The 23183-nt window shown below is 34.5% G+C and overlaps 1 protein-coding gene across 5 annotated transcripts in view; it reads right to left on the bottom strand.

The window, feature by feature from the left end:
- Positions 1-15344: 15344 nt before the first annotated feature.
- LOC119640220 overlaps positions 15345-23183 on the bottom strand; it is an 89590-nt gene continuing 81751 nt past the window's right edge. Inside the window, exons 5-7 of one of the 5 annotated variants that reach the window (XR_005247617.1) lie at positions 21107-21262; positions 17334-18974; positions 15349-17229 (exon numbers count right to left, since the gene is read on the bottom strand). Coding sequence is in view for 4 of the 5 variants with exons in the window: in XM_038038094.1 (XP_037894022.1) it covers positions 17464-18974; positions 21107-21262 (1667 nt within the window). In the remaining variant the exon portion in view is untranslated. Of the gene's footprint in view, positions 18975-21096; positions 21263-23183 lie in introns of all 5 variants that reach the window. The other 4 variants (XM_038038094.1, XM_038038092.1, XM_038038093.1 and 1 more) reach the window with 4 other exon arrangements.

Below are 23183 nucleotides of genomic sequence, written 5' to 3'. Positions count from 1 at the left end.
AACTTTAATCAAAAGGAAAAAATTTCCCTTCTTTTCTTTAATTAATTTTTTTTTCTTTAAAAACAAATTTTCTTTAATTAATTCACAAATTAGTACAAGATTTTTTATGAGGTCACTTCGCGTTGGGCGCCACTTTGTCATGTGTTATAGCTGGCGACCAACTTTAATCAAAAATTGAAAAAACTTTATACACCTTGTAGTGTGTGGGCTTCACGTTGGGCGCCACTTTGTCATGATTCTGCGGCCAACGTTGATCAATAAACGAAGAAAAAGGTTTTCCTTTTTTTTTCTTAATTAACTTTTTTAAAACTTTCCCTTCAATCATTTTAAAATTTATTACAAAATTTTTTTTTTTTATGCGGTTTCGTTTTTCGTTGGGCGCCACTTTGTCATGGTATTATATGGCGACCAACTTTAATCAATAAAAGAAAAAGATTTTCCTTTTTTTTCTTTAATTAATTTTTAAAATTTTCTTTAAATAGTTTAAAAATTATTATAATAGGTCTCACTGCGTTGGGCGCCACTTTGTCATGAGACTCGTTACTTTCATTGCCGGCTGAGTATTTGTCTTTTTCTGACAAAGAAATAAAAATAAAATAAAAAGAAAAGTCCCGTCGGTTGTCTGCCGTCTGTCTGTCCACTGTAAGTCAGTCGGTCGTCATCTGGCGTCGGCCCTACATATGCACACCCCCTTTCTCCTTTCAGCTACAGCGGTGGCAGCTGAAGCGCTTAACTACTCATCGGGGACACAAAACAACAGGGGAATAAATAACTAAAGTAACTTACAATACAATCCTCTCGCGATGTCGTAGCTGTCTCCTTCGGCGGGTCCTGTCCACGGCAAGGAAGTAGGAAGTTCGTCTTACGTCGTCGGCACAATCACAACACAGCTGGGATGTAGGTGCATGTGGGTGCACGTAATTCATAAGCTACTGGAAAAGTATTCTTCTTCCTCTTAACACATCTTGATTGAGGCAAACACATTGATCCTTGTTTTTTTTCTTTTGTTTTTTTTCGATCATTTATTAAACGCACGAATAAAAGATAAAATGTAATAATAGTTCAGGTGCACATCAGTGCTACAATCAAGGCATTTAGGTAGACATTTTTTTGTTTCACAATCATTTGTTTATACATGTCAGATTCGCTTATGGAATTAAGCAGAATTCTAAATTTTTCATAACTTATTGGAGTGTATTTTTTTTCTTTACAATTTATTAAATGCGCTTGGCTATTTCTTTTTATTATAAAACATTGTTCTGCCTAAACTTTCCACAATACTTCATTAATACTTCGCAACCATTTGTTTATGAAGGTCACCTTTAACCAATAATCTTCTACGTTATTCACTTGATAAGAAAACCTTTTGCTTCTTGTTCGACAAAAAAAACGTATTCAAAGAACGGTGCAGCCATTACCCTTGCCTTGATTCTCTTATGCTTCTTCTAATTGTTCCACCTTTTTTTCCTTTTCTTTAATAAAAAAACGGTTTAGACTTCATTTTTGTGGTTTAGCTTTTGCTAATTTTAACTAAAGACACATTGACGTCATTCACGTCGCTTTTGTCGCTTTACTTTGAGGTTCTAATTAAAATTTATCCTTCTTTTGAGGTGTTAATTAAAATTTATTCTTTTTTCTGAATTTCGATATTTTCCGAGTTAATTTATTTCAAACTTCAATTGCACAAAATTTTTCTTTCGCGTAGTTTTCTATTTATTTCTTTTCTTTTGACATTTTTTTTTTATGGTCAATTTGCAGTTTGAGCCCATATTTCAGAAAAACGAAAAAAAACAACCACTTCATGTAGCTTTCGGTTTTTTAATTAATTTTTTTTTTCTTTTTCCTTTCCCTTTTTTTTTTTTAATGAACTTTTTTATTGTATTGATAATTAATTATTTATGCTGGTTATCGTAGTGCATACTTCCTTGTAAATTTTAATATTCACAGTCAGCTAATGCTAGTCCTTTTTATTACCCTTGAGGGATAGTCTTCACAATTATTTCTTATTTATCCGTTTTATATTGAGCTCGAAAGCCCGTCCGAACTTCACCAGATGCCAATCAGTTCTCTCCGCTATCTTGAAATTAAAAAGCAGACAGACTTCTCATTCTTACTCAATTTCCCTCTTCTTCTTCCTGTTGCTCTCTCTATAACGGCTTGCCGCTACTCTCACAAGAGCAAGCATAGATCCCGCAAAATCATACGATTTTGCCTATGCTTGCAAAAGCAAAAGAAAAAAAAGGAGTACCGCAAAATCATACGATTTTGCCTGTACTTGTAAACAAGGAAATCAGAGATGAGTAAAATAAACATACCCCGCAAGATCATACGATTTATTAGCGGTACCACAAAATCGCATGATTTGTCTAACGGCATGCCGTTATTGCGCTCCTTGCGGTTGACACAGACCGACAGACACCCTACCCAAGGTTTGTTCGCGGCCGTTACATATTGAGATAATGTTTTCTGCGTGTCGATATTAGTGAGTTTATGTTTAGCAGTATGCACTTGAAATCTGCGCTCATGCAAACCTGTATTAAAAAGCACAGCGAGCAAGGATCGTGTCTTATCTCCTTCGTCTTGTACTTTGTTATACGCGTCTTCACCCAATTTTTTTGTTTGCCAATACTTTTCCAATTCACAAAGCAACGGCCGTTCACAATTGTTTATTTTGTTTGATTCATAGTTTTCTCATATAAGCCATTATTGTGTTCAGGTTCTGAGTTCATGCCAATTGATACTAAGTTCCAGAAATACGATATATCAAACATTTCGTGATTACTATAACTTTCTGGGATGTTCAACGTTTTACATATTCGCTCGCTTTATTTTCATCATGTGGAATATTATAAATTATTTTCTACATACTTACATGCTTATATATATATACTACAGACTTATTTAAGATACAAAAGATATAATATTTAATTCTTGACTAATTTTTAGTCAAAATATCGGTCACCATATTTATGGAAACGGCCATGCTCTAGCCGTACTTGTTTCTTTGGGATCAAATTCCAGATATGATGCAATCGTTCATCCATAAGCTTGGGTTGCTTATTGTGGACAAGGTTTTTAGCTAATTTTTGTCCCTCTCGATTGACGGCAAGTAGAATTACAGATTCCCTATTCCAAAGATCTATTTCATTTCATTTTAAATAAAATGCTGACCTAGGAACCTCCGAAGTCGCCATATATTCGGCCTCTGTACCACTTAGTGCATATCATCGAATAAGAATGGGGAGACGCTGAAATCATAGAGAAAAATTGTCACCTTAATTAAATGTGTCAGCAAACTTCTTGTTTATTAATAGCGTATAACAGGGGAAAAGGTCTCGTGAAAGTCGACCAGAAGCCGTTCCTTACAACCTTTGGTCACTAACTGAACTTTATATCTTTCAATTCCACCTTCAGCATTAATTTTATTGCATCGGCCTTTTAACCACTTGGAAAATCTGCTAACGACCAACCGTTATTCTTGTAAAAAGCATTGTATTCGTCTTTCGCCAGCCTTACGCCATTTGTATTCATATTCAATGGATATACCCTGCTTAACTATTTGCGGAATAACTTCGTCAGTAATGTAGCATATGATCTATTTCAACTGCTTCCTTGCACTTCTAGATTTGTCATTGCGAATAATTTTTGGTCTACCTGATATGATGATCTTTTATCGCCGTTCTTTTCCTGCAGCTAAGTCTTCGGAATTGTTGTCAAATGTTGTGAAAGTATGATCGAAGCCCTCAAATTCGCTTGACTCATAGTCAGTATGGTCCTGTTGAAGGTTACCAAAACAAGCGTCAAGTAGTCGTCCCTGAAACGTGTAGCCTCTTGTGTATGAAAATACCTGATAGGTGTTGTTTTTTTTTTTTTTTCAAATTAATTGCACGCGAGAAACCGGTTTGACTCGGCAAATTGGTGTGGGTGTAGATTTTTAATTTGAATCAAATAAACATGCTATGAAAAAAACTACTATTTTACTCGCGTGCATGATCATGAGAATTTATAATCACAACAAAAAAATAAACAATTTGGATGCCTATTCTTAACTCACCCCAGTGTTTTCCTCCGGATAGCTCTCCACATAAGTGCGGTATTAAAGTAAACTTATTTGTAAATTTAAATTAGTTTATTAGCGAATAATATCTTTTAAAGGGATTCTGTGTGTGAATTTAGTAATTTAAAAGGTACAACAACAACAAAATTAAGAATAAGGAACCCAAAAAATTTTGTTTTTTGTTTTAATTAAAATTAAATTGCAGTAATAAAAAAAAATGATTTTGCGTTATCATATATATAAATAATGATTTTGCGCTATCGATCCAAGGTTTATGTGCAACTTTTAATTTTAACGTTATAGCTTAGAACTGCGTGTTTGTGCGTCATAAATTAATTTAGCTATTGTTATGGTTATTTTTCAACAGTTTATTTTTATATATGCTATATGTATGGTCAGTGGATCTTGGTATATAATCATCCCATCTACATTATATACTTGCGTTACGATTATTTTAAAAGCTGTCTGCTGCTTTCCTGTTCATTATCATCGTTCCCCTTTCCGTATGAGCAATAAATGCAAACTCGCGCACGAACCGACGGTTTCGCATTCCATTCAATTATATTCAATTTATATTCTTCGAGGTAAGGCTTTACCTTCAGGATACAATAACAATTGTCAGGCATTCCTTTGTGGTCGCTGTGCAACATTTTTGTATCTTGCTCAAACTATTAATATTAAATATTAAAAACAATTTTGTTAAATGTAACTATTTTATTAATTATTTGGGTTATTGTCTTCAAATAAATATGCATAGCATTGCATTATATTGAATGTGCATTAAAATAATACGATAATGCCACGAACGTGATGGTAGACATAGGAGAACGAAAGCTACTCATTCTCTGGTTCACTGACGGCGTCCAGTGCTCTTTGAAAAGTGAGTGGAACCGAATTGCATGACCTTTCATTGGTATAATCTTCTTCCTGGGACAGGAAATGCCAGATATTGCTCCCTTGGCTCCTCCAGCGGAATTTGCCAGTATCCGTTCCTTAAGTCGGGACGGTTGGAGTACTTAGCTTCTCTTAAACTCTCCTTTATAACTTCGATTTTTGGCATCCATAGTTGATTTGGAGCTTCCCGCTTATTCTCTAGGCTAGGTAAATGGACTAAATGGCTCTACATATCCACTATTCAGCAGTTTGCAAAACATACCATCCATGATGGCCTGTTTAGCCAGACCGTGATTCTTCATCACTACCCGATGGTGAGCTTCTTGCTCGTTTCATTTATTGCAAATTATTGTTTTAAAAGTATTATTGCTCGACAGGACATACTGCTCATCGTTTAACCCTTGTTCTTTTAATTCCTTTTCTGGTATCCCTTGTCGGTTGTCGCATCCTGGCTTTGATTCGTCCTGCTTTTTGGTAAGTTATACTTCCGTAACGTACTACGCCAGGCATTTGTGGATACTTATCCATGCTCTTTGATTTCACGATTTCAAAATTTATTTACATGACTTTGCAATTTTCTCGAAGAGATGGTAGACAGCTTCCACTTTTATCGATGCCAGTAATCGACTTTATTTCTGTGGCTTTAAGCTGATTATTTTTAAAATTTAAACTGGTTTGATTGTCTTCCGCTAGATGTATTGAATGATGTAGTGACAAAGTCGTCGTTCTTCGCTTGCTATGAGTTCTATGCTCGTTCCTAGGACCACTACCGCACTTCTACGTTTGTTGTTGTGCAGCATTCGGTACTCGACCGTAGTTAGCCGTGTTGCCTCTCTGGAGACCGCGATGCACTATCTAAGGCGTTGATCTTTCCGTGGGTAAGGCAGCCGATCCATTACGACACTTCTGTTGTTGGATGAAGTTAAACGAGATGCTTCAGGGCTACTGACACCCGAAGGGGGGAGAAAAATTTAAGAAAAATATATTAAAATCAGACTTTCTAGCTCCCATACGACGCGAACTCAACATGATAGTTATTTGGAAGGAAACCGCTCTCTCCTATGCGCACTGGCATATTATTCTGACTGGGTGGAGCGAGGCCTGCCTCAACCTTTAGGAAAAAGCATATTGTGGGCAGAACCCGGAGACCGAGTAGACAACAATGTAGAGAAACGTGGAAACGGATTTCCCTACAGCACTAACCAGAACAAGGAATGTCTCTGGTCTTATGCAGTTTCCCTGCTCCAGCTCCCCAGCTCCACGTAGCCCCTCAATTAGTCGGTCATTGTCAACGTAAGGAGGAATACGCGCGAGGATCAGACAGAGTTTTCCAGATTTCGTCTATCAGTCCTGCGTCTAATAAATGCTCGAGAAGCCTACGTGGTCAATGCTGCCACTATCTCAGAAGTAGGGAGCGCGTCAGGCTAGTCCTCATTCGTCTGTCGTATACGCATTGCTTCCTAGTCCCCGAGAGCAGAGTACTTCAAGCATTTTAAGTATCTATTCTCATCCCTGATCGTTTTGACATTCTCATATAATGAAAACTTTGAAGATAAATCATTGCGAAGTGGCGGTAATCGTCAATGAAATTTATAAAATATTTCTACACTTTCATGCGATCGGATCAATAACTTCACATACATGCGAATATATTGCGCTCTTTGACTTTAACTCCATCATTATTCAACGGTTCTCAACAGACAGTTATTTATTTGATTAGACCATGGTAAATTTCATGGATTTTTTTTCTTATTATCTATATTGTTGCTAATTTTACTTCTTCCGATATCAATTTTTGCTTGACCGTATTGAATGTAAGTTTTCCATTATCCGCGTTTTCAAGAGCTGCTGTCAAAGGATATTGATATGGAAGTAAAAGGAAGAATTAAGCCAAAATACGATGCCTCTCGACTTTAGGGTTTTTTTTTATGCTATTTTTAGTTTACGAATCAAATCTTCAAACTTCATTAAGCCGATTGTTGCTGCATGAATTTAATTGAAACGCACTTATCTTCATTCCAAAATTTTTTATTTTTAGCTTCGAGTTATTTGTCTTAAATTAATTTACAATTATTTTCTTGTATCGCGTAAGTATCACTTTAAGAGAATTATTCGCGGACGTGCTTTCGTTGTCGTAGCAAAGAGAAAAAAATGTGTGTCCACTTCCTAAGAATGGCGAAAAAACGATATTTTTAAACGATGATGTTAAAATATGAAAGATTACATAAGACGGAACTACCGTTTCCTAATTTGAGGACTTTCGTTCTCTTTAGCACTTTATTCACTAAATTCTTTTTTCGCGATGACAAATTCAAGGTTTTCTCGCATATCTTCTGTAGCTTTTTATTCTGCACATGGCTAGTGTATAAAACTCAGAAATCGATCTTTTACCTTCTTCTCTTTTTTCATTAAGTCTTGTTTCGCAATTTTATCGCCATATGTAATTTTATTGTAAATACTAACTAATTGAATCCGGAATCAATGAAAAATAAGCAAGCGTTTTTGTAGCAAGATTTATTTAAAAACAAAAATACGTTTTCATGTTCAATTCGGAAGGGGGCATATAATATACATATAATATATTAGTTTGGGGAAAAAGAAATCCTTTATTTTTATACGAACTTCAGGACTTTATTTAACATGCTTCGGATTGTCCGATTTGGGTCAAATATGCACCGTTTTGTTGTACGATTTGTTGCCATTTTAAAGGTAACTTCAAAATGCCTCTCTCATAGAAGTCCTGGTCTCTATTTGCAAATAACTCTAGTAGACTGCTAATATGCCGGTCAACTTCGATCATTTCTCCGGTTTTATCGACATTTTCGACGACCGGCCTACCTGTGCGAGGTGCATCTTTAACATCAAAAATTCCTGAACGGAATCTACGAAACCAAAATTGTACATAAGTGGCTGTTACAGTATCGGAACCATAAAGACCATAGCCTTTGTCAAAGAAAAACTGTAAAATGTACCGAATTTTCTCTTTGTTCACTTCCATTTTTAACACGCTGTAACTCACAACTGAATGCACCAAACAAAAAACAGCAAAAGAATTTTTTTTACTGCGAAATGTACAGTATGTAAATGTACAGTATCGGAAATTGTTTGATCGATACTTTACGAGAAATCTATCAGTGCAGCCATCTACCGAAAAAATAATGGATTTCTTTTTCCCCAAACTAATATTATGTTGATCGTTTATTGCAAAATAAAAAGTGAAATCACTTACCGCCGGGGATACAACATTTCTGGTAAAATCGCACCGACTTGTCCGCGCTTACAGTCCATTGGATCCACACTGCACAAACTCTTATTTGCAACTCTTGTAACAATTCTGATAAAGCAGTTGATAACGTGCTTTGTGCAACACTGACGGTAAGGTCGCTACAAGCCAACCATTTATAAGCTCCAAAGTTATGGTTAAGGTTACTCACTCGCTTCAAGATGGCGTTACGGAGTCAGAAGCATTTAGCAAAGCCTTTCTCGTCCATCTCTTGTGCGCCGCGGTTCTCCTCATTCTATTATTCAACGAAAGACCATAAATGGACGTTACATGCATTGTGCTGAAAATGTGCAACTAGATTCTCATATTTTAACTTATCTCGACATTTAAAAAGAAATTGTACGTTTAATTTCCTTTTTCTTTTTTAATTTTACACGCAATTTATTTTCCAAAATGAAAATTAGTTCAGCTTGTAGCAGCTACAGTAAATGAACAACACACTTAGCTTCGTTTATATTCTCATTTCACAGCTGCTTTTTTTCCATAAATGCTATTATAAAAGAGAGTTTTATGGTAACTTTTATATGCTAGTGGAGATTTGTTCCCAGCGACAGCAATTTTCGCGTCTCCAGATTTGACGTAACTCAAACACCACATTTACCAGCAAATTTGCATATCTCCTTATCTTTTATTGGCGACTGTCGCCTGCATATATGATGTGTGCACGGTGTCTACTTATAAGTGTCTTGGACACAAAGCAAGTTGCATTTTTTAACACATACGTTGTTGTTATTGCGTTTAAGAATCCTCAACCGAGAAAGGTCCGTAATACGTCCAGCTTTGTCCAGAAGAAGAAGTATCAGAACAATCGTTTCCAAGTTTTTTTTATATTTGTTAATCTTTATTTAAATTAGTAGTAGTGTGCTTAAAAAGTCGATCGATCGATCGATATTGTAATTCACATGGGAACAAACAGCTGATCTCTCTCCATTTACATGCCTTTGTTGTGCTCAATAGCACTGGGTATTAGCTAACTCGTGTTGCCAAGGCGGCACGTTGTTGTATTTTACCGTTAATTTAACACTATGGAATATGATCTTGAATAGTACATGTGTGGTTTTACATATCAGAATTTAAAAAAATCGGTTCCGAAGGGCAACACCACTTGTGGTACAGGATATATTAAGTAAGTACGGTGTTATATAACACGATTTGATTTGATCTAAACTTGTCTGTCCGCCTGATGTCTGTCCGTATCTACGGGTCGCAGCTTTTGAGATATTTTGATGAAATTTGATACAGTGACGTGTTTTGACCCAGTAAGAACCCTATTGAAAATGGTCCACTTTTTCGACCACTCCCCTTATAACGCCCTATTCTGAAGAGTCATTATATGGGAAAAAATTGTAATTTTCAAAATTTCTCGGCAAAAGTGGCTATGTACTAGTATTTCGACACTCTAAATTGATATGAAAACGTACGACCGGTTGGGTCAATTTTTGAACGTCTCTCATATAACGAAAATTGAAGTTCGTACGACAAAAAGTTATAATTTGCAATGCTTAATGATGAAGATTATATCACAACAATAATTTAACAAAAAAAGGAATAACTGTACCAAATTTGGACCTTCTCGGCCTATTTCTGGGATCTTATCCTAATAACGATTTTCACAAAAATTGATCCTTTGCAGAGCACAAAAGTCTTAAACGTTTTAATATGTGGTGAAAGAAATTGACCCATAATGTTATACTAACTTCATACAAAATTGAACTCTACAAAATTTAGACCATCTAAGCCTACTTTTGCACAATATTAGGTTGCGTTTATCTACATACACTAACATTCGTAGATTCCATTATGATATCCTGAAATAGGGATCAGAAATGCATGTTCTAGATGAGTATAGGGTTTCAAACCGATAGTCTTAGTCCTATTGTGAAAGATTGCTAATTGGTAATTTGTTTGAAGAAGACGGATTTATTCGCTCAAACAGAAAATAACCGCGGCTCTCAAGAAAATCTTACTATCTAGATTCAAAAATCGCTTTTTTTCTTGTTACCTATTTATTTGAAATAGCGGATACCAAAGTTTCCTTGGCCAATTATGTTTGTTAAAACTTTGTTTTTTTGTATCATTTCAGGCTGTCATATGTATACATGTAATAATTCTTTTTATGAATTTTGTAATTTTATTTCATTCATCCCTGTTGTACATAAGCGAAAAACTACAGAGTATGCAGACGCCACTACAATATAATTAATAAACTTGTCTCCATGAACGTGACTGTATCGAAGCTTCAATTTATAATAATTTAGTAAATGTTTATCAATAAATAATGATAAAAGATAAGCTTAGCTTTTTTTATACACAATATTTGAAGAGAACGGAGTAAACGAAAATCGTCTTTTACGTAAAAGTAAAAAGAATCGAAGGGAAGTGGCAGAGAAAAGTGATGCTTGTTAAGAATGAAAAATAAAACGCAAACGATGTATATTGAACGGAATTATGGGTTAAATTTAAGATTAATTTAATCAAAGCCAGCATATTTAAAAAAACAATTTTTGAGTTTTATTTACTCTCTTATACATCTACTCTCCTTATAATATAAATCATAAATATAATAATATAATTTAATGTAATGTATAGAAAAGTAATTACTTTTAAGATAGCAATAAATAATAGAGAAACTTTTGGAAAACTTTCGGAAATAAAAAATATTGTATTTTACTGTATAACGTCTAAAGAATTATGTTCAGTGCTGATGCAAAACTGAAGTTGTCATAACGGAACAGATAAGCGGTAAGCTTTACATGTTCTGTTCTATATATATCTGTTATATAGGTAAGTAAAACGTATAATGTTATTTTCTCTATTGATTTAACAACGCATTCAAAGTTATACAATAATAGAAAAAGCTGTGCAATCTTTAACAAACCGTAACTGAACCGTACTGAAAATTAGAAATGTTATAGTCGACTTTCTACCCAATAATGAATGTGCCCTTGGGCTCTGCCAATAGGATAATTTTGAAATGGCATTGTATGACGCCTGCACAAAATGAAATATCCGAAATTTGTCCGCAAGGCCTCAGACAATGTGCATATTCCGTAGGGCTGGCAAAGTAAAAAGAGTGATGTGCTTGGAAATTTTTAGAAGCGTGTTCTTTGAGCGGTTTGAAAGACAAGATAAATAAATATCCATAAATCAAGATATAGTACGCAGTGTTCATAAAAGAGAATAGGAATTTATCTGTCATATCATTATATGCGTAAAAAAGATAGAATAACAACAAAATTGAAAGCAGTGTTTTGACGGTTCAGCAAAACCTCAACGGATTTTTCATTAAATCACTTATTTCATTCCCGTTCTACAATTAAATCTGTTCAATACACTGGTGCGTTTTTGTTTCTTTAAGATAGCTCTGATCAGTGATTTTTGCGAAGTCATCGATTTGTAAAGTTTCCTCACCCAGACGATTATCTGTAATGCATTCTTTGGGGAAACAGCAAAAATGACGACATCAAAATTTAAAAATTGAGTATTACCGCTTGTGGAACTAAGCCTAGTCTAGTTATTCGTCTCACGCACGCAGTTTTTCTGTGTGAGTTCACGGTAAGTGAGGCGACAAAGCGTATAGTATTATCTACTATATATCAATTTATGAAGATTTGTGCAGATTTTGTAAAAAGACGATCGTTGCTTCCGGCATGATTGGATTTCATTTGAAACCTCTCTGGTACACAAGTTTGTGCCAGTGTCAAAGATGGCAATACTAACTCCCCCCTACTGTTTACTCTGTTCGTGAAGGTGTTGGGGATATGGTTGATGCAGATGACATCTTTCTGCTTTATAGTGCTAATGCAAATAATTTGGATTCGTTCAAAAACAATATGAAATTTGGAAATTGTCCTGGATGTAGATAATATACTTTGCGTTAACTTCACCCAGGCCTAGGTCCATAGCGTTATAGTTACACAATGAATGAATAAATAAAATAAACTCAAAAGTAAGAGACTTCGCCGTTATAGTGTTAATATATTATCGTACAGGTTTTTTATGTAATGTGTCATTAGTTAAGCATTACACGTGTTTTGAATGTGTGGTTAGAAATTATCATTAAAAATACTAAGTAATATATTATTTCGCATTAAAATACTAAGAGCTACCACAGTACCAAACACCGAAAAATCAAAAATTGAAGATTTTATTGATGAGTAAGTTAACTTACGAAGACCGACGCCGAGTGTGGCACAATTGCTTTCCGCCATAACGGTCGACTTGATAAGGGTTGAATGTGTTTGAAGCGGCGTAAGGACAATGACTCCGGCCTCGAACCGAACAATCGTTCCGACGTAATACTTAAAGTGAGTTGCAAGAGGATTACCGCCGGATGATTGATTATTTTGGGCTTTAAACTCTTTTTTCGTGTTTAGAAAAAATAAAAGAAGTTAATGTTCTTTTCGCAGCGAGAAGACGCGTATTTAAGCACTCCGCGGCTCGAAACGATTTCTATAAAAATAAGTAGAAAAAATCATCAGCTACATATCCCGAAAATTAAGAAAGTGTGTAAAATCGCGCGTTACTCGAGTATCGCGAAATTGTTGTCAAAAGAAACATTAAAAACATCCTCTTGTAATTTTGTATTTTTTTCCATCTTTTTCATTCTTCTATACGGGTGTGGTCGTTTAGCGCAAGCAAAGCAAAAAATATAACAAGTGCTGACTTTCGAAGCAAAGAAAAACAACTTCACACAGTTATACTCTGCATAGTATTCACACTCCGGTTTTCTATGTTTCAACAAAGTTGGCTAAGAGTAGCATAATTTAAGGCACCACTTTCTAAAAGTCGTGCTCGACCGATGGCACGCAGTATGATACTGCAACCACCTTAGAGATAATAAAATAATGCGAGAAGAAAAACAACCAAAACCATGGAAATGAACACATGCACGCACATCAACAGCGAAATACCAGTCAACAAAACCAACAATAGTAGAACTTTGCTCTCTACACAAATATTATGTGAAACAGCACAATCGCTTGCAAAGTCATAACATATTTTACAAGTCATAGGACCGACGACCACTTTACCAGTACGGAAAGTGCAACCACGAGTATTTACTGCGAATTTTAGGGTTGTGACCAAAAATACAACATTTAAATGCTGGTATTCGTATGGAACCCCCAATATCCTTGCCCAAGCCGAAAGCTGTACAACATGATGATATCAAAGCAGCCTCCCCTCCAGACGAGTCTCCAGTAGATCTCAGGTCGTAGGGATTGTTCGTTTGACCTATAAGGTTTTTCCTGGTCTCATTAATTTCAGGAATGTTTGAGGTTGCAATTATAATAGGTCTGCTGTTTTTCATAAGCCTTATGCACTCAGCGTCCTCATCTGCTTTTAAACTTTTCCTAGAAACCTAGCCTAGCCTAGCGTGTTTGAAATTTTCCTCCAACAGCTGTGCTGTCTTTTGTTGTAAAAGGAACACCTAAAAAAGGTTTGGCTTTCAGTTCGCTTTCAGAATATTCATTGTTATCTGGTCTGCGACTGATGACAAGTTTACAATGGTTTATTATTGTTTACTGCGCAATAGTCCTTCAACTCGCCAATCCATTATTTTGTACTACTTTCTTCAGATGAAAACCTGTAGAAAAAAATGCTATATATTGTTAAAAAGGTAACCCTTCCCCCTACCACATCGCCAACAGGAAATAGGAAGAATAGTCAAATCCAATTATGTATATAGTAGACACTTGACATTAAACGACACATACATGTATAAGTACTTTTTTTTAAATCATGTATTTATTTTGCACCATTAAATATAGTTAAATATTTTGTAGGCAACAAAATTAAACGCATCTTTGTGTAGGTATGACTTTTTTATGATGACAATAAGTTCAAAACTTTTTTTTTTTCATTTTTCTATTTAATCGTCTGTATATAATTCAATGCATTCTTATATTTGCAACTTTTTTGTTTATATTTGTTTATATTTATTTATATATATTATATTTTTAATGAATTTTTATGCTTTACGATATACATTCAAATACGAGAATGAATGATTTAAATTTAAGAATCAGTTGTCTTGCTCGACAATTTTACAATGGGTCTCCGTCAACTATTGTTTATGCACTACGTGTAGATGCATTGGTGGGCACATGTCAGAAAGATGAAAACAAAAATTCATATTTCTTTAAATTAAGCCATGGATGCTTGGCCGTATATACAATAGACTGTAGGTATGTCAGGACAAAGAAATAAGACTTCATTTAGAAGAGAGATTCAATTCACAAACGCCTGAACGGCGTAGAGCTAGATGAAACGTTCTTCAGATATTTATTACATGTTTTATCAAGGAAAGAAGTTGTATACATTTTTTTATTGTTTCCTCCCTCAGAATGTATAAACTGTTAAATATTCAAATATCTGGTCTACCTATCATTTGTTGTTGCAATTTGCAAAAACCGCATTAAAGAAAGAAAGCCAAGTATCAAAGCCAAGATTTTAAATGCTCTTTTTATATAAACCATGATTCATTATTCTATTCACGGATGACACCGACTTTACGTACTTAAGGCTTTGAGAATCCGTTTTTCAAGAGCACTAGAAGTTCTTATATAATTTATTTTATGGCGAAAAATAGTGTCTGAAGACGCAGCAGTTTATTATTTTACTAGATTGTGGGTATTATTAAAAGAGTATAGATGCTATTGTAATTAGATTTTCGTTTATTTAATCATACTAATGTAAGCTGCATAAGGTTTTAGTGTTCAGTTTTGATCTTAATTGTAATTTCTTATTAAACTAAAAAACTCCTAAGATCGTGTTATAAGCTAAATGCGCCAAGTTTTAACTTAATTTAGCTGGAAATATTTAACTAATAAAATATATTTAAATTATATTTAACTTAATTAAATGTTGTAAAGTTTTTCATATTCATAATGTTCATGTATATTTTTACTAAGTAGGAATTTATCGTATAAGAATTTTATTTACGTAGAGCGAACAAAAGATGCATAAGTAAGGCATTATCAGTATCATTATTATGTTTCGTGTAATAAATTTAAATACTTTAATAATATCCATATAAAAAAGAAAAGCAATAAAATACATTTACACAAAATTTATATGTTATTTTTTTTATAAAAACTTCAACTAAATATTTTTTTTTAGCTAAATGATTTTAATCTTAAATATTATATATTAAGAGATTTTCTTTTTCTTACAATGACTTATAGAAACATAATTGAAACCCACTTTTAGGGAAATTTATTCACCCAAGTAATTTAATTCTTGGAAATCGAATCTTTTCTAAGGCTATGAAAAGGTCAACTTGTGTCAAATGATTGCCACGAAAATTGCTGTTTCAATGTATTAAAGTTCTCATAGAATGTGTAAACTGGGCGTACATATTTATACTTAACAGCCACAGATTTTGTGATGCGCCTACCAGCACGCCTAATGTGAACAAATAGCTTTGACTTACAATCCCTTTAAGCTGGTAATGTAAAACATAGCACAAATCGGTATTAGAGCGATATGAAACAGGAAAACTTGTAAAGAAGCAGCCAAAAAACCTTAATTTACGACCTATCAAAAATGATTAATTAAACGGCGAAACGTCTAAAAGAGCCAGGGGAAAAGCTTTTATCTCAATCAAATTCTTTTTTTTTTTATATTAATTAAATGGATGCGACAACGTCAACCTTCAGATTATCAGAAGTCACTTTCCACAAAATGGATACCAAATTTACGATAACTATAAAATAAAATAAAATTGTATGTTTATATCCAACACCATTAGCTACAAAACTATATGAAAATAGTGCGGATATATCAAGACCAACTTAAATCAGCCAATTGCACTCTTTATTATTCCAATTCCAATTCATTTAATATCATTCTGCAAAATCATTCGTTAGAGAAGTAAAAGAATAGTAAGTAAAAGAATAGTGAAAAAGAAAAGTAAGTAAGCCTTTTTAGAACAACCCGACATAGTTTTAAGTATTTCATAACGAAGTGAAATAAGGTAGATAGCTAGTCCTATAGTAAACCCTAAACCGGTTAGAATGTTTTAACTAATTTTGAAGAAGAATTGCGCGAAATTTGTATTAATTTATTACATTTGACCTTCGCCATGGCACAAATCTGCAAAGAGAATTTATTTAACCTCTTTTAAATTAACATTATCAAGTTTTGGCTGTGTATTAACATTATCTCCTTTTCGCCACTCTCATAAAGTACTTCAATGCGTTTGTCTCGTGGAGGTTTATACTCATTTTCATTTGAAAATGAATTTTCAATAAAAACAGTTAAAGTTTGCATTCGAATTTCAATTAGGTTTGCAAAGCATTTTGAATTATATTTTAATTTGCGTTTTCATTTTGCTTTCTTAGCTTAATTATTCTAGTGTCGTTTAACGTTAATTTTAATGAATTTTTTAATAGTTTTTATTTTCTCATTTCATTTTACAGATATTTGTTAAATATTTTTATTATGGAAGCAATAGAATAATTAATTTTTAGAAAATAGTATAAAAAAATAACGTCAAAATTCTTTTGAGATGAAATATACTTGTATTGGTTATTGGCACGTTTTTTAAACTGAAAGAAAATGGAAAGGGAAAGAGACAGCTAGTCTTCAGTATTATGAAAAGCAACTCAAAAGAGTTCTAATACTCGAATAATGTCTAGCTAAGCTTATATCGTATAATCCTTATTTGATTTTTACTTTGTTTACGTTTCCAAATATATATAACAATACTTTTAGAAGGTTTTCTTTGTTTTATATATGTGAACAAAATAAATAATTTATGTTGAAGGAATTCTAATTTGGTTTTTCATCTCCAAGAATTTCTACGTCATTTTGCATTTACCTGGTTTGCGTGAATGTGTGTTATTAGAAATTATGTGCCATATTTATTCTTTTGTATATATAAGAGAGCTTAACCTAAAAAAATACAAAGCTACTACTGGTCGAAGATTAATAAATAGTCTCGGTAAAGTACATGAAGATGGCACTATTTAACAAGCTCAACAAGTAAATTCTATCGAGAGAAAGAGAAAGATAGAGATAGAAAGAGATGCGGGTACATAGTTAAGAGTAAGATTGAAAGGAAGTTGAACAGTTTAACTTTTCAAATTCACATACGAGTACTTTCCAATGTTACAACTACTGTTGCCGATTCCAGATGTGGAGACGGCGAACGGCTTTTGCAAAGAGCGTTGTTGGAACTTGATTTTCTTATTTTGTCACCACCGTTACTTATTGAAGATTTTAATCAACTTGTGGTGCGCATTAACAGTTCATCATCGTCCAGTTGGGCAAGAGCAGCTTGTGAACCTACGTCTATGGTGGTCACCCGATTACCGCCGTCGGCCGCTGATGGTAATTTGATAATTTCACTTTCCGAATGTACAGGCATTATAATACATACAAAATTCTGGCCGGTCTGTGAATTGCGCGGATGCAATGTAACTGGATTAAATTTGTCCGTTTGACCTTCGGCAAATGATTGTAAGCGTTGAAAAATTTCAGGATAATGACGACGCAATACTACACCTCGACGCGATAATATATTCAAAATGTTCGAGAAAACAAGTTCGCGTTGCGTACTGGATGTACGTAATTGAGGATTGAACGTTAATATTAAAACCTCAGTTGTAGGTTCGGGCACGGTTATCATGGTGATTGGTTGTGATAATTGTTGCTGTTGTTGCTGTATTATACCACTCGTTGGATGAGCGGGCTGGTCCAATTCTGCCAATACCGATTTACATAGTTTCAGTTTCGCACAACGCGAAACCAATTGACGTTCCCAACGTACCGGAGCCTGACCCATTCCAGGAGCCTCAGAAACTACACATATAGCGACATAGATTAACATTTTTGATTCTGGTTTATATTCGGTGCTAAAGCGCAGCAATTCCGAGTAGAGTTCGAGCCCCATTTCCGCAGGCATCAAATCAGGCCAGCGAACATAAGACGCCTCGCCTAAGCACTGAAATCCATGCTTGATGAAGCCTTCCGCTGCTTCAGCCGAACGGAATAGTATACGAACAACGCCACGGCCCTGTGACAGGTAGCCTTTACGTGCCATTAAGCTGAGATGACGTTGCGAATCTAGATCGTCTTTACAAGTTGCTAACACTTGGCGGCACAAATTTGAAGCCCTGGAATGCAAACAGGCTTTACGATGCTTCTCCCAGTGGGCTCGGCGACACTCACGCGAACAATATAAATAGGTACAATTGTGGCATGACTTGTAATACTTTTTGGCGTCGGCGGGCGTGGCACTGCGATCGCATTTGGTGTTGCGACACTTGATTTGCAGTTCACAAGAGGCTGCGCTAATGGTCTTGTTATTGGACTCGGAGGAGTCGCCAAGCGATACGCGTCGTGGCGCCAGGCATACGCTGCTTCCTGTTCCTGTGCCAGCAACAACGTTGATGTGATTTGTTGCGGGTTGTGAACTCGCACTACTGTGGGTGAGAGTGGTAAGCGAGTCGCTGGCATACGCGGTTTTGACATTTGCATTGACGGCATATTGCTGCAATTTTTGGTTTTGTTGCTGTAGCTGCCTCGATTTCTGTGTAGGCGCATCTCCTTCGCTTCGTCGACGTAATCGCTGTTGCTCTTCTTTGGAAAGAACTTGCAATTGATTTTGTTGTTGTATATTTTCTTTTTGCTGATCGTATTCGGAATGGCTGGGTTGTGTTTTTTGTTGGATGTTTTGTGGCATATGTTTGAGATTATTAGCAGCTAAAGTCGCCTGACTAGCTATAACGTCTCCTTTGACATTAGAAGATATTGTAGAATGTTTATAAAGAGAATTATAAAAAAAATGAGGTTAAAGTTAATGAATACGTCATGATTATTATAAAAATTTCCAAACAACTTCTATAGACAACTTTAAGCCAAACTCTAAACTAATATTTTTAAATAATTTTGGAAATTTACAAAGTTTTCTTTAACTGTTCTAATTTATTGAAATACATATCAAGCACATGCCAAAATTTTTGATATAAACTTTAAGAAACAACATATTCATTTGAGAGAATCTGCAGTAATACGGCGAAAAGTTGTATGGACTTCTAATAAAAGTCTTTGCCTTTAAAAAAAGTATAAAACTTAACCAAAAATAGCAAAATATAATGAAAGTTTCGATAAATGTTGCCTCTCTTTTCAAATCAATGCTTAGATTTTTTCTTATCGTAAATTGTTTTGGGATTAATTAACCAATGGTTCGCACTGTCCAGAATGTATGATGGTAAATGAATCGTGTATAGAAAATGTCGGGAATTTTGTGGCAATCGGAACAAAATATTATTACCTTGCAGCATATGGGAAGATATCGGGTTTGAAGCTGAAGCTTCAAAAATAAAATTATGCTATTATATATTGCGTTAAGCAAATGACGGAAACTCTATTTAAAAACCATATAAAAATTGTCAGTTTAATTGCTTTTTAAATTGCGCACACACCCGCATTCGCACAACGGGCCCTTGTACGTGATCTATAAAAGGAACGAATTTTTTAAATGCCAACTTGTCGAAATCTACATTTTAATTGTAAAAGATTACACTTACCAACGAAGGCTTGCGGAAAAATCAAATCTGTAAAGATAGCTTTCATTGTTTTCACGCTCATAAAAGAGTAGAGAAGCAACTGATGAAAGTGCGATTGACCTCTTGATTCGAATTGATCAAGTAGGAGACTTATCCGTAAGATTGATCTTTACCCGCGGCATAGCCGGAGGTACAAAAAAAGCCTATTTTTGGTTCAATAACTTTGTAATCAATAAACGCACATATAACTTCACATAAAAGAGAAGCGTTGAATACCAAACTGTATAGTGCGGAATTCGCGACAGTGTTGTTATTGGTGAGTTTTTTATCGTAATAGAATTCATCTAAAGTCATATAATAACGATCGGCACCGCTTCATTGCGGCATTCTCGTATGAATAGCGAAGCTATCCAAACTGTTAAGAAATGTTATGCTTTATAAAAAAAAAAAACGTGTTTAGGCTTTGTAACTTATACGTGCACCAGAAGAGTATGACAACTACTATTGTATTACGTCAAAGCTACCCATGAAGGGGCACTCAAGGCAAGAAATAAATTGAAAGAAGTGATATGAGCTCGCCAAGGCCAAATACACTACAAGTGAAGTATTGCTTACTTGGCGTGCCATCTCGTACCGTAAAATTAAGTCTCACAGGGTATACGTCATCAAAGATATTGATTGTTGGGACGTTGTGTTGTACTTAAATTGTTTTGGCCGATTAAACTTTTAAATCACTTCAAATGGCTAAGAACGCTTAGAGGGATTTAAAATTTCTGTATAACTCGTAATTTTTATTCTATTGTTGTAGTATTTTAAAGTAGAAAAAAACGTTTTTAATCCTACTTTCATTTCCAAACACTATTCTTTTCCCCATTCTATTTATATACAAATCTCAGAAGATTTCCAAGTAGTCTTTTATTTTAATTTTCTATATATTTTCTTTTATCATAAGAATATAATTTAAAAAAAGTTTTTATTTAATAAGCATTAACTAAAATGAATATGTAAAGCAAAACTTTCACGAAACATAAGCAAACGCATCGTATGTAACTTATAAATATTGAGAAGAACGCACTAATTATATATAAAATTTTACGAGATGAAGAAGAGAAATATAAACACACTGTAATAGATCAGTAGATATTTAGAGAAGGAAGGAAAGTTTCGTTTTATCGTTTAAAAAGGTTTTAACTTTTTTTTTATTACAATAATGTCTCTGTTCCGACAGTTTTGAGTTATAGGAAACGACATTAATCAATATTTAAGTTTTTTTTTTGATTTATTTTTTATAAGTTTTTTCACATATGTTTAATTTTTTCTACTATGATTGTGGAACAAAAACTTACAGGTGCATACCTGTGCTGGACCTAGCATAAGTAGCGGTGGCATCGGTAGCTAATGTAACTCCACTCGTAACGCTTGCAGTTGTTGTGTATGTGGTGGTGGTTGACAATCCTAACAGGGAGGTTAAAACATCTTCAAGTGAGGCGCTGCTTAGGGAGCGTTCTGGCGCTAAATTAAAATTTTTGGGTATATACATAGGGAATGGAAAAAATACGGTTGGAGTTTTTTAGTGGACAAAGCAAAAAAAAAAAATTAAATCATAAGAAATGAAAAAAAGGAAAAATTATGCTTGTTTATAATCAAAGAAGTTTATGTTTTGAATTTTTAGTATGTTTACAAGTAGATGAACATTACAATGAGATTTAGAAGCAAATGATACGCATTAGTAACGATTAATTTTAGCGGAAAGTACTAAAAAGAAAAACAAGCAAGAAATTCACACTCGTCTTATACCGAACTTTGTATATCCACCACTTTATCACTTTCCGTTCTTTACAGAACTGATAATGGGTTAATCTCTGCTAACTTTAGAGTGAGCTACTATATCGATACTGGAAATATTTGCATCTACCTTTGGAAATTTGCTGCAGATCAAATCTGATTTTTTCGGCTTTTGATTTTGTCCTGTTATGAAGATATTTAAGCGTCCATTGCTTCGATTTTCGAAGACGATCAGTAAGAGAGACAGACACGGCTAGAGAAAGGAAATGATTGCGAAATATACTTGCCAGAACTTTTATTGGATATTTCGTTTATATAAGAAATAAAGGGTGACTTAACTACATTAGTTTGAAATGATGGGTTGCATTGCAGCGGACCGTAACAGACCTTTTATTACATCAGCTCATTTAGGGGGTAAGGATCAAAAGGAGGATGGAAGAAGTATCTACAACACTAATTTGGACGATACGTCAAGAATATCTCTCCAAGCTTTATCGCTGTGGTGGAACCAGAACAGGACTCGATTTCGTCGGAATTTTGATAGATTTACTGAACAACTCTATGAAGAACTCCAGTTTTGTGATTATATTCTGAATTACCATATCATGATGACTAATACTATTTTCAAATCTGCCTTGAAAAGGGCCGTCACGGCTCCAGCACTCACCTTGTATCGATTGTAAATTATGAGCGTGTACGAAAACGACAAAATTAAAATGTTGGATTCGGTGGTAGATATAACAACATGTATTGGGTTTAAAGCGGAGATAAATTTGTATCGTTGATTTAGTGGTTTTTGCATCAGCCAGAGTTATGACTGGTAAAAGTGCTTTTAAAGAATTCAAAATATGTAAAAGAAATATTGCTTATACTTTCAAAACTTATAAAAAATAGAAAGATATCTTTCAAATAAATTATTTTTCAAATATTGTAATTAAAGTTAAAGCTGGAGACTATTACTGAAAAATTTTCGCTAAACTTTACTTGTTCTATCCAAATTTGCTTACCACTATAAATGTTGTCTTTAATTTAGTTTTAAAAGTACGTAATGTAAGAATTAGCGAATTGGCTTCGGTAAATTCTGACCAATATTTGTTCTTACATCTTAAACTACTTTTAATAATGGCATATTAAGCGATTCATGTAGCATCCAGAAAGCCTTGAGATAGATGCACCCTTTCATAAGATATCAGACATATTTCAACTTGTCTGGCGAAAGCAAACACCCCATAGAGGCGCATTAAGATAATGGAAGACTTCGATTCTATGAGTCATGCTACTAGAGAGGTGCACAGATATACGCAGATTCATATGAAATTGGGCATTGGAATATTAGTTGAAAGCATCGCATTGCTGAGTCGATATTTTTGATTGAGCATTGAATTCCAAGTAGGGAAAACCATTTGGCATTTCAAGAAGTATCGACAATACGAATGAAAGAACAGATTTATGACTCTCATCACGTGAAATCACTAGTCAACTACAATTGTTGGGAAAAAGGGAGATCCTGTAAACCAAGGAAAATGCCATTGCGTCCGCAGTTCTATTGCTTGTAGAATATCTCTTTCCCGATTCCTGAAAACGATGCTTTAAGGAACTTGGTGTGTAATTACCTCAAAACTACGGAAGGATTAGCCCATAGTACTCA

The sequence above is a fragment of the Glossina fuscipes genome, unplaced genomic scaffold, assembly GCF_014805625.2.
Source record: "Glossina fuscipes isolate IAEA_lab_2018 unplaced genomic scaffold, Yale_Gfus_2 116, whole genome shotgun sequence".
In the NCBI taxonomy this organism is placed as follows: Eukaryota; Metazoa; Arthropoda; class Insecta; order Diptera; family Glossinidae; genus Glossina; species Glossina fuscipes.
This window is presented reverse-complemented; position numbering and strand designations above follow the sequence as displayed.